This window comes from Odontomachus brunneus, unplaced genomic scaffold (genome assembly GCF_010583005.1).
Source record: "Odontomachus brunneus isolate Ranch 3 - 2012 unplaced genomic scaffold, Obru_v1 Obru_scaffold_174, whole genome shotgun sequence".
NCBI classification, from domain to species: Eukaryota; Metazoa; Arthropoda; class Insecta; order Hymenoptera; family Formicidae; genus Odontomachus; species Odontomachus brunneus.
In genome coordinates this window covers 459,332-472,349 of record NW_022639624.1, presented here as the reverse complement: position 1 = coordinate 472,349, position 13,018 = coordinate 459,332, and the positions used below count along the sequence as shown (strand labels likewise).

Sequence of the window (13,018 nt, the reverse complement as noted above, 5' to 3'; positions counted from 1 at the left end):
GCGCGCTTTTATATGTCGCTTTGTCGCTGAGAGTCGTTCTCCGATTGGTCCATGGAGTTATGGCGAGGGAAGAGATTCATTCCTTTGCATGATGTCACCGCGTCGGTGTCCTGAGTGGTGTTTAGGATTCAGCTTTCATGCTCCTGTTTATGTTGGCTTATCGCACTGAGCGATAGCGGTTTCTTTGGGTCGATCCGTCGATTTCGAGACTCTCCAGCAGCACGCAGCATTCGGCATTTTAATTATAATGTTTTAACGCTCGCGAATATGCATATGCGCACGTACTTACATCTAGTAACGTAGGGATAAAATATCTAGTGATGTCTGAAATCAGACAAGTCGGCCTCCCGGTCTATAATAATATATTATTAATGTTCTAAAATAGATCCGGACGTAACAACTGCATATGCATAAGACCGTATGTACCAATGAGCATCGAGTATTAAGTCGCCATATTGGTGTTCGATGCTTAATATTCGATGCTCATTGGTCCATACGATCTTATGCTATGCATATGCAGTTATGTCAATTTGTGTGCGATAGCCTAAGACGTAAGCAGTAAGCAAATTACCAATCACAGTTAAGAGACGTCTACATTGCAAGTAAGTAGTAAGAAGTAGGAAGTAAGAGTAAGAAATTGACCAACCACAGTCAAATGTGAGAAGAATAATCAACTATAATTGGTCAATTTCTTATTCTTACTTTCTACTTCTTACTGCTTACTTCCAATGTAGACGTCCCTTTATTGATTCTTCTTACGGTCCAAGAATCAACGACTGTGATTGGCTGATTCGCTTACTGCATACGTCTTACTGCTTAAGTTTTTCTGTGTGCCACGGCCCTAAAGGGTCATCTACAATGAAAAATCGTACGCCGTAGCAGTAAAAAATTGACTAATCATATTAGATTTTTACAAGAATTATCAATTGTCATTAATCAATTTCTTACTGCTAGACGTACGATTTTCCATTATAGATGGCTTCTTAGAATCTTTGCATGTAGAAAAATTTTAACTGTAATCGTAAGGTCGTAAGAAAACTGACCAATCAGAGTTGATTATTCTCCTTAGGCGTTTTTTCGTTTTGTGACCACGGTAGCGTTTGGTTTGTTAGTTTGGTCCACTTACGCTCGCAACGCCGCAAGAGTCAGTGGCTTATTTTAAGGTGCCTTTACATGGAAGCATCGAGCCTTAAAGCGGTAGTCAATCAACGTTCCACTTTCCACAAGAATTACAAGTATACTTCTGGGACCTGATACGTTGATTGGCTAACGCTCGACGCTGAAACGCTCCTATGCATTGGCACCTTTACATCGTGCACTTGATACGCATACTAAATAGTAACTTTCTATTAGATAATCTTAATATCGACGATATATATATATATAAACAACGGTATATTACACTGGTATAATATTCATCAAGAAAACGTATTGATTAAATGCGTCGCCGTTGATATGCATTGTCAATATTAAGATTATCTAATAGAAAGTTACTATTCAATATGCGTATCAAGTGCACGATGTAAACTAATAGCGTGTTCGACTGGCTCTGGGTTAATCGCTCCGAGAGCGATTAATGACGTCATAAGTCTCTACTCTCTATCAGGGAGGGAGGGAGAGATAGAAAGAGAGGGAGGAAGAGAAGGGGAGAGAGAGGGAGTGAGAGATATGGAGGGGGAGAGGGAGAGGGGGAGAGAGAGAGAGAGAGAACACCCTCAAGCTTCTCTCTGACGCATCGAAGAAGGCGCTGCTTGATAAGCCGGGCGTGAAACATCAAAAGTGCAGTCGAAATGTCGAGGAACGATGGTAAAAAGGACACTTCGGCGTCCGCATTTCGGAAGATTGATGTGGACCAATATAGCGACAACAATTTTAAAGAAGAAGACGCTGACGGTGGCGTGGGCGCACCCAATGGCCCGGATGAGAACGAGATTCTAACACTTCTTAGCCAATATCCTTTGCTAAACTTGCGTTTATTTGTCGAGCTTTTATTTTTCGAGAATTTTGCTCGTTTATTTTTCCTTAACATCTTTTTAAGGGAAAGAATGCGGAGGCATTGATATCGGTATTAAAATCTGCACCATTAGGATGTAAAAACCAGCAAGTTAAGGTAACCTCAAAATATTTTCTGTGCGATAATGATTATCTTTAAATTTGCTCGTCCGCAAAAATATAATATAAAAATAAAAACATCGCTAAGTATACTCAAACACGTATATAACAAAAACTAATGTAAAAAACATTAAGCGTATTAAAACATAACCGCTAAAGATAAGATAAATACTATAATGTAATTAACCACATATGTAGTTCTGCAGAAAATTTACAAAATTCAAGCATATATATATATATATATATATATATATATATATATATGTATGTATGTATGTATGTATATAGCAAAGTTAATAAAAAGTTCTAACAGAAATATTATAAAAATAAAAAAAACTTATATTTTGCTAAACAGTAGGTGAGATCAATATAAATAACCATATATATAATTTTATGAAAAGATTCAAAAATTAATTGGGACATGTGTGTGTGTGTGTGTGTGTAGTGTAGTGTAGTGTAGTGTATATATATATATATATATATATATATATATATATATATATATATATATATATATATATATATATAGTAAAAATATATAAAATTTCTAAAAGAAATATAAAGAAAAATAAATAAATATCGAAAATATCTAAAATAAGAAATTGCATGTGTATATGGTTTAAAAAAGTAATTTTGCTAAATGTAAATAAGAACTCAATATATATCTCCATAAATTTTATTGACATACAAATTTTACTGTAAAATTAATAACTTTACGCTGAAATATTCAGAAGAAATTAAAGAAAAATTTTATGTTGAGACTGAAAAATTGACATATCCGAGTTGCATTTAAACTTATTCTCCTCTTTATAAAGTGTATATATGTTAAAATTTACGTTTATTAATACTCTATGTTTAATGTTTAATACTCTATGTCTAATCTTATAATATTTATTGTAAATTATAATTAACATGTATTAATACTCTATCAATCCTATGTATACTGTATTCATCCTATATATATACTGTCCATCTTACCCATGCTTCATAAAGTATATATATTATAATTTATGTACATTAATTCTTTGAGTATAAAGTAGCGTTATAAAGTCGATGTCAACTATTGAATACAACATGGGCACGCCAAGTTTTTAAATCCTGATATTAAATTTTTCTTCAATTTTTACCTCCATGTTTCACAACATAGTTATTAATTTAAGAGTAAAATTTATATGTCCATAAAATTTATGGAGATATATATTGTATTGAGTTCTTATCTAAGTTTAGCAAAATTACATTTTTAAACGACATACACGCGATGTCTTATATTAAATATATCTTCGATATTTTTTTTTACATTTTCTTGTAATATCTTCGTTAGAACTTTTTTTAATTTTTACTATATATGTATGTTTTAAATAATTTTTTAACTTTTTTGCAGAATTATATATATGGTTACTCATATCGATTTCATCTACTGTTCAACGAAATTAATTTTCTTTAAATCTTTATAATATTTGTTAGAGTTTTTATTAAAGTTTTGCTGTGTGTGTGTGTGTGTGTGTGTGTGTGTGTGTGTGTGTGTGTGTGTGTGTGTGTGTGTGTGTGTGTGTGTGTATGCTTCAATCAAGATTTTTCTGCAGAATTATATACATGATTATTTGTATTGATCTTATCTATTCCCACACACACACATACATACACACACACAGTGAAAAATAATTCATTGATTGATGTCAAAATGATATCAAATTGACGTCGGTTTGACGATTTCAACGTCAATTTGATATCATTTGACGTCAATCAATGAATCATTTTTCGCTGGATTATTTAGTAATGTGTTTTTATAACATTATATGTTTAATATAATTTTAAAAATATTTGATTAGTTTTTGTTGTATATATCTTTGCACATTTTTTAAATATATTTATAAAGTTTTAAATATATTTATAAAGCGTTTTTATAAAGTCCATTTTGTTATGATTTCATTTCTTTCTGTAAAAACTAAAATTGCAAACTTGTAATCATTAAATCCTGACAATACATAATATATTACTTTGTAAAAATAATATAGTGATATTAAATACACATTCTATTACATTATATTTTTTCAGCGAAAAAATTATACGCATTTTTTGCATTTCGAAGACAATTACATTTATCTGTTTTTGAACCATTCATAAATATCTATTCTGAAGTCTTGACACACAAATTATATTTGTATAATGTGTGTGCCCATTACTGATATTTTCTTCATGATGAAAAATTGCATTAATAATTTTATATATCTTTTCTTCCATATGTATTTTTACTATAGTTTACTTTTACTTACTTATACTTTTTGTTTTATAAAGTATTCCAACAATATTCTATAATCTGAGTTTGTTCTTCAAGCTGCACTCGCAACTCTTATATACGAGTATATTTAGATATATTATGTAGAAAGAGAATCAACAACATATTTCAAATTTTTGTTTTCAGTAAAATATATATATACAGTATTAAATATATGTATACAATTTGACATAATAGTTTACACATTTACAAAGCCTAGTTACAAAGCCAAAGAGATAAATCTGACCGAGGAACCTCCGCGTGGTACACCTTGGATAATGCTAATGCCGGCAGTACTGTAATTTTCAAGTTTCATTACTCAAAAAGTATTTAATGATAAAATACGTTATTGCAATGTTTTGAAAACCTCTCGAAATAAGCTATAAAAATATGCAACAAGAAATAGAGTCCCATTTAAAAAATTATAAGGTAACCTTGTCCTGACCTTGGTGACGCCATCCAAGGTCAAACAGATATTACCATTAAATGCAACTTTTTAACCTTACAACTTTCGTCTAAACGATTTTTTTTCTAAAATACACTGTTTCTGAGATATTTAACCGTTGCCAGACTTTTGGGGCACTCTGTGTATTACACGTAATCGATAAATTCGTTTCGAGACTAGGTCTAGTAAATAACAAAAATAAAATGTTAAGGCTCTTGTGCCGGAATATGTACGACAGCGGTAGCGATGACAATAGCGACTACTACTACAATAACAACGACGACGACGACGACGACGACGATGACGATAACGATGAATACGATGACGTTTACTATAATGGACTTTCTACTTCTTTTTTCTATAATAAGCTATTAGTCATAAGCCTCAAGCAAATTGACCAATCATAGTCAATTATTTTTTAAAATGACTGCTGGCTTATCATAGAAGGCCTATAATGGCAACAGCAATTGCGATTAAGGAGAGTCACGATGACGGATATAACATTTATATACGTCGCGAACTTAGGTATACATATTCAAACATGTGCATCTCTTAGAGCCGATTGCTCCAACCTCTTAGTAAACTACCTGACGGTTAAATCATATGTCTGTCTTCGTTTTTTCTTCAAATTAGACAAAGACAAACACATTGTCCACCATGGACGTAAGAATACATGGACGGAGCGAATTGTCGTGGGAGTGAAGCCCAAAGGGTGAAGGGAATGATTGTATGTATTGGCGATTGTTTGTAATGGAGTTGACATACTATAATGGCGACGGTCGCTGTTTTTATACATAGACAATAGATACAAAACTCCGACACCAACATGGTCGCGACGATGTAATCCTCTTACTCCTTGTGCTTCACAGTCCCTCGTCTATAATCGTATCTTCTATGTATTTTCGCTCCGTCTATGTATTTAACTGTCAGATAGCTTACCAAGAAGTTAGCATAATCGGTCCTTATACGTACACTTGAACACATGGATACTATACCATTCACTCACTAAAAATATCTAAACAGCCGCATTCGTCTCTAATTACATTTCTCATGACTATTAATTAACCTAGGAAGCGGAAATTGGTCTGCTCTTTTCAGTTGCACTGCTAAACTGGTACAATAAGTTAGAATGAGACAAATATATTTTTTTCACTCTAACTTATTGCAGTTCAGCAGTGTAGTTAAAAAGAACAGTTCAAATATGTTCACAGCCAATGTGACATTTTAATAACATACGAGAAAACGTAAAGACATTCGAATTTGTTCGGACGTGATCTGATTTTTTTTGGAAAATACCGTGGAGCTACTTCCAAGGAATCTTTGAAAGCTATCACTAAACAGACACTGTGACAGATCCACAACCAAGGATTGATCACTTCCTCTCTGTCGAATGTTCTTACTTCTCGACGGAAACCTTAGACCGCATAATAGCATAAGAGCATAAATCTTATCAGTACTGGGTTTTTGTAACTCGTTATTGGAGTTAACGACAATTTCATTATCGTTGCGCAACTTTTCTACGGTATAAGCTCATTTTCTGCGCAACAATAACGAAATTGCCGTTAATTCCAATAACGAGTTACAGAATCCCAACACAGGGCACGTATTATAGAACTCCTTGGAATCGATTCCGATCGGAATAATTCCGTTTTCCCTAGAAAAGATAATAGAAATCTAAGGAATAACGGAAAGATTCCGATCGGGAAAATTCCATAATACATGCTCAAAGTGTTAGGATTCTGTAACTTGTTATGCAGTCGTTATGTGCTGATAACGACTGCACAACAAGTTACAGAAGTCCGGCACAGGTGCCTATAAATCACCTATTAAAGGAAGGAAGGAAGGAAGGAAGGATAACATTTTGACATTTTGATATTTTGTATACATGTACAAAAAGTTATCTGCTTCCATGTAATCAGGGAGCTTATTACGATTTTGTGTGAGAAGTGAAAAGGCGAAAAGTGAACGAATTTACTAGAATATTTATAATTTTATTGGTCAACATCTAGTGAATTTGCTCACTTTTCGCATTTTTACTTCACACGGAGTCAATTGTGTATTTCTGCCGAATGTTTTTACTTCTCGCACTTTCATGTTATATGAAAAAGTACGCGCAATTGGCTATAGTAAAAATGAAAATGCGAAATCCTTATGTTCACAGCAGCAGCAAGTGAAATATTACGCATGTGAATAAAGAATAAATACTAAACGCGTGAATATATACATAAGTAAATGTCCATCATATGCACAGGGCGTACATGTACGAAATGGGAAAGAAAGTTGATAATTTATTCTTTATTCTGAAACTATATATAAGAATATAGTAAAAAAGTTAGTAAAGTAAAAGAAATAAAATAAATGTAATTAAAAAACAAAAAAAAATATATGTTACATAAGTATATTTTATAAAGAAATTATAATTTAAAAAGAATTTATTAATTATTTATTTAACGTATATAATTTCATAAATATATCATTTGGGATGTCGAATGTGTCTTGAATAATCCCTTAATGTTCTTTTTATTATATTTAAATTCTTTTTTTTTTTTATTTTATCATCCTCATTTTTTTTTATTTTATTCTCATTTTCATCCATAAAAAATAAGAATATAATCCATAATTATTATGATGCTTTAGAGGTGCGAAAATATTAATATATTTTTTACCTTTAAATACGTTTCACACTTTGGCTGTGTTCCGATATTTACTGCAGCACTGAAAATCTATAGTTCGTATTATATATACTATAGATTTTCAGTATTGGTAAATATTGAAATGCGGCCTTTGACACAATTCGACATGGAATTTTTTGCCGATCAATCTCGCGTGAGCAATATCGCATTTTCACTATAATGAAAGTTAATCAAGCCAGTCAAGCGAGAGCTTATTTTTGTGATTTTTACTAGGTTTTATAATATACAATCGACCCTCATGGGCCTTATTCTCGGAAAATATCGCATACGATATTTCTATGAAAAGCTATAGTTCATATTATATATATTATAGCTTTTCATAGAAATATCGTATGCAATATTTTTCGAGAATAGAGCTCCAGTGTTGGGATTCTGTAACTCGTTATTGGAGTTAACGACAATTTCGTTATCGTTGCGCAGCTTTTCTACGATATACAAAAACTGTGTAACGATAACGAAACTGTTCAAAACTTCAATAACAAGTTACAAAACCAGCACAGAACTATAATAAACTCCCAGTAGAGTAAGAATAAAAATTTGAAGAGAGAAATAAGAGATTATATAATTAATTTTGTAAGATTAAATAATTGCAATTAATTGTATGAATTGATTTGAATCTGTAGTCAAATTGTCTACCTCCTCATATGGAATTGTATGTAAGCGGATAACCCTTACTGATGCACACAAATTCAACTACGGATCAAAATCAGTTCTAATCATAACTAATTATAATTATGCACCTCTACAAAATTATTTATGTAATTTTTTATTCCCTTCTCTCTTTCGTTCTCAAAATTTGTACTCTTCTTCTGTTGATTACATGTCACATGAAAGCAAATAACTCCTTCTTACAGACGTGTATACGCAATGTCAAACTGTCAAAATGTCACGTTGGCTATGGACACATTCCCGCTTGCCAAATTAACTAACAGTCATGAGAAACGTGTAGTTAAAGATGGATGTGGCTGTTTAGAAATTTTTAGTGAGTATCGATCTAGTGTATCGATCTAGAGTATAGATCTAGAATGATATAACATTAATGTATTCGAGTGTATTCAAATATGTGCAATATAGCAGTTATAAAATTGCTTAAAAATATGCAGAAAAATATGTTTCTACATTTATGTTCTCATGCGTCTAAATATACTCGTATATATGCACTGTAGAAGAAATAACTTGAAGGGTAATCTCGCTTTGAGAGTACGCGTTTGTACATGCGATATTAAAAGCCTGAATTAGGAAGAAATTGAAAAATTGAATTGTAAAATTTTGAGAACTCAGGATTTTGACTACACCGATCTTAATACGATTAGTTGCAATCAAAAGCTTATATCCACATTATATTAGAAAACTACCGTTACTTTTTTTTATTACTGCTTTAATTCTTGAGATATTTCAATTGAAATGTCGATTTACAAAAAACTTCCAGAAAAGCTAGTAGTGCTGCATCGTCTATGACGTAAACATAGATGTCGTTTCTGTGACTAACATTTTTTATATACTTTGCACTATCGTGCCGCTTGACTGTTTACGGTTTATTAAATGTAAAATGATACTATAAATCTGGAAAAATGTATAAATTACACTTTTTTCTTATCTTTATTGAATTGCAATGACAAAAAAGTGATTTTTACTTTATGTGAGATTTAAAGTTTAAAGTCCTTAATGGAAAAATTCTAAGATTCTTGCGCCCTATAATTTGTTAATGAGAACTATGACGTTACTTTGCATAATACTATATAAATTATACCATTCTAGCTATAAGAATTTAGTAGTTTTGTAAGAATGTTTTTCAAACATTTCTAATTTATTTTCAGGACAGTGCTCGAAACTTAACACAGAAGGTGCTTCTAAGTATAAAGTCAAATCAAATAGACGATTGTTTAGCACAATTAGATCGTGACTTAGTAGATGTTTTAATGAAGTACATTTACCGAGGTTTCGAGATTCCAACAGAAGGTAGCAGTAGTCACTTGTTAATTTGGCATGAAAAAGTGTTCAATATAAGCGGTGTTGGTTGTATCGTCCGTGTATTTTCCGACAGCAAACGGGCTTGAAGTTTTGTACATTTTACAGTAACATCTTTATTGCGATAATTACTATTGATTCTTACTGTTACTCATTGTTAATGTGATGAGGATGTAGATAGGTAAACCATTCACATCTTCCATATGGGAAAATAATTTTCCATATGAAAATATAACAAATTTGTGTACATTTGTTATCAATAAAATAATTTTTATTTCTTATACATTATGAGAAATAATTCCTCTTCGTCTTTTACCACTGCCCTCATTTTGTTTTAAAGAATATAAAGTAAAAATTTTACAAAACTAGAAAAATAATAAAAATCATTTGCGATTTTCTATTTGTGACGTCAAAAGCAAGTAATGATAACGAAAGTTGCACACCATTCCTGAATAAAAATAAATATGGGCAAAAAAGCATTTGAGATTGTTTCAGCACATTTGTAAAATTGCCCGAAAGTTATTCCTTTCCCCTGATGATCAATAAATAGTATATTAAATTATAAAATTGTATAATAAATAGTGAAATGAGCCTGTTTATTTATCAGACAATTTTACAAGTATGTTCAAGCAGTCTCAAATGCTTTTTCGTCCATATTTATCATTATTTAGAAATGGCACGCAACTTGCATTATTATGTCATTCCTTGCTTCTAACGTCACAAATTCAACATGACCGCAGCAAGGTACAAGGAGTCTTAAAGTATGTAAATTTTATTTATTTATTACCACGTATCCTAAGATCTGTGAATCTTAATGTTTCACTTGTTTCTCAGATATTTTATACTCTTTAAGGGGATGCTGGACGTGAAAACTTTATCGATACAACATTGACTTTTTTCTGCAAAGTTTACGTATCGTTTATGTGTAAGAAAATTGAAATGACAACGTAGCACACACACTTGCACATTCACGTATCTATATTATAGTGGCATCATGTCAGCGCCTATTTGACGATCGTCTTTATATCTATATGTATCTATATATATATGAAATCAGTATCGTCGATAAATGATAACGTTTTTTATTTTTTGACGTTCGCTTTTACGTTATCGATGCTTAGTGAGTTTGCCGTCCATTCCAGCATCCCCTTAAGGCGATGCTGCTAGGCTCGTTTTCGTAGAATACTCTTTTCTTCTAATTGCATGCATAAAACTGCAAATGCTTTTACAGCGTGAAAGTATAAGCGATAATGAATGCCGCATACTAAAAAGTTGCATCGAAATCAACAAAAAATTTTGTATTTACTATTGAAAATGCGATACAGGTGTCATATTTAGTTTCATGTGACAAATTTAGAGCTCATACACTTCGAATACATAGTATGCGGCATAGAGAAGACTTTCAGGAACATTATGAAGACATCGTAAGTGAATTTTAATAGATAATTTAAATAAAAAGAGAATTCCAGTAATAAGCAATATGTATGCTAGCGTTTAATGGTTACGTGGTAAACATGTTCGCGCTATTGTTGCACCGCAGTATTTTTTCATATATCGTTCCTTCACAGATGTTATGCAAGTATATGTGCTACGTTGTCATTTCAATTTTCTTACATATAGACGGTACGTAAATGTGAATATCACGTTGCCGATATTCATATTCTCTCCAAGAGAGCCTTTCGCTGCTTTTCTGATGAATTCTTCAAACCGCTTATATACTGCACTGAGAGAAAAAAATAATTGGAATAACTATAATCTCACTATATTTTATAGTTTGTTTTGGCCTCATATAAAAACATATATTTATAGTTCATCTAAACATGAAGATATAGTAGAATGAACACAGATTTATAGTTACCATTATTCTATATATATGATAAAGAACCTTTTGGGAATATAGTTATATGTACCTATATTTGCCAAATATTCCAATTGCATTGACTATATAAAATAGTTAATTTCTCTTACCATTCAATATTTGCCACTTTATTACTATATTTTTTATTTAAAATAATTTCAACTCTTGGTAAAAATTTTACACGGGTCAGTTATACTATGCTTATATTGTAAATATTACAAATATTAATGGTAACATTTACTATAAAAATTATATTCCTAACTATAATCTTTTTACTATGCCATTATAGTTTCAAATATCATACATTTTTCTCTCAGTGTGGATGCATCAAAGAAAGAGTTTTTTTTTTAGAAATATGTTATACGCATTAGAGTAATTTACGAATATTGTTTTGAAGAATACATGTTATCTAATATGTAAGCTTTCTATATAATTTTCAATGAAAATTAAAATTCAATATTTCACTATATATTCGCACCCAATTTTATCATATAAATTGGAGTAGTAATTGCGCTGTAATTTTTACAAAAGGAAATCAGTGTCACGATAGCAATAGTTCTACATCGTTTTCATCCCTGAGTGAGGAATGCTCCATTTTATTTTTGCATGTACCTTCACCATACAAAAGCATTTTTAATTCGATCAAGTACACATGTAGAGAGAACTAATCTTTGTAGAAAGATTCAGTGTCATGATAGTAACTGTCTCTTATCGTTTTCCTCTCATATTGAGGAATGCCCCGCTTCATTTTCGCACGTACTTTCACCATGCAAAAAGGTTTTTAACTCGGCGCATGTAGAAAAGACTAATCTTTACAGAAAGATTCGGTGTCATGATAGTAATCATTCCTTATCGTTTTCCTCTCATATTGAGGAACGCTCCGCTTCATTTACGCACATACTTTCATCATGTAAAAGGATTTTTAACTCAGCGCATATAGAAAGAAATAATCTTTGCAGAAGAATTCGGTAATTTTGTTATGATAGCATTTTCTTATAGTTTTCCTCTCATATTGAGGAATGCTTCGCTTTATTTTTGCACGTACTTTCACGTCAAAGGGTTTTTGATTTAGTACAATCAGCACAACGAAAGTTTTGCAAGGGTGTCGATATCACGTCAACGAGATTTTCTTACAAATATTATTTTGTATTGACTTGACCGAATTAAAATGCTTTTGTATGGTGAAAATACATGCAAAAATGAAGTAGATCATTTTTCACTCACAAATGAAAACGATGTGGAACTTTTGCCATCGTGACACTGATTTCCTTTTGCAAAAATTACAGCACACTTACTGCTTCAATTTATAAGATAAAATTACGTGCGAAAATATAGTGAAACATTGCTCAGTGCATAACTAAAATAATATCTAAAATTTCCATTGCAAATTATATAGAAAGCTCACATATTAGATAACATATTTTTCAAAACAATATTCGTAAACTGCATTTATGCGTAGAACTTCTCTAAAAAAAACTCTTTCTTTGATTCACCCAATACACAGGCGGTTTGAAGAATTCATCAGAAAAGCAGCGAAAATTTATTTCGGAGAGAATGCGAATATCGGCAACGTGGCATTCACATTTACGTAACGCCTATATGTAAGAAAATTGAAATGACAACGTAGCACACACACTTGCATTTATATATCTATATGTAGAAATGAC

At 31.6% G+C, this 13,018-nt stretch overlaps 1 protein-coding gene across 1 annotated transcript; it reads left to right on the top strand.

The window, feature by feature from the left end:
- Window positions 1-1,697: 1,697 nt before the first annotated feature.
- LOC116851377 (actin-related protein 2/3 complex subunit 5-C) lies at window positions 1,698-9,776 on the top strand. The gene is made up of 3 exons (XM_032830716.1): window positions 1,698-1,951; window positions 2,038-2,110; window positions 9,343-9,776. Exons 1-3 carry the CDS (start codon window positions 1,791-1,793, stop codon window positions 9,580-9,582), a joined length of 474 nt encoding a protein of 157 aa, XP_032686607.1. The 5' UTR covers window positions 1,698-1,790; the 3' UTR covers window positions 9,583-9,776.
- The last annotated feature ends 3,242 nt before the right edge of the window (window positions 9,777-13,018 follow it).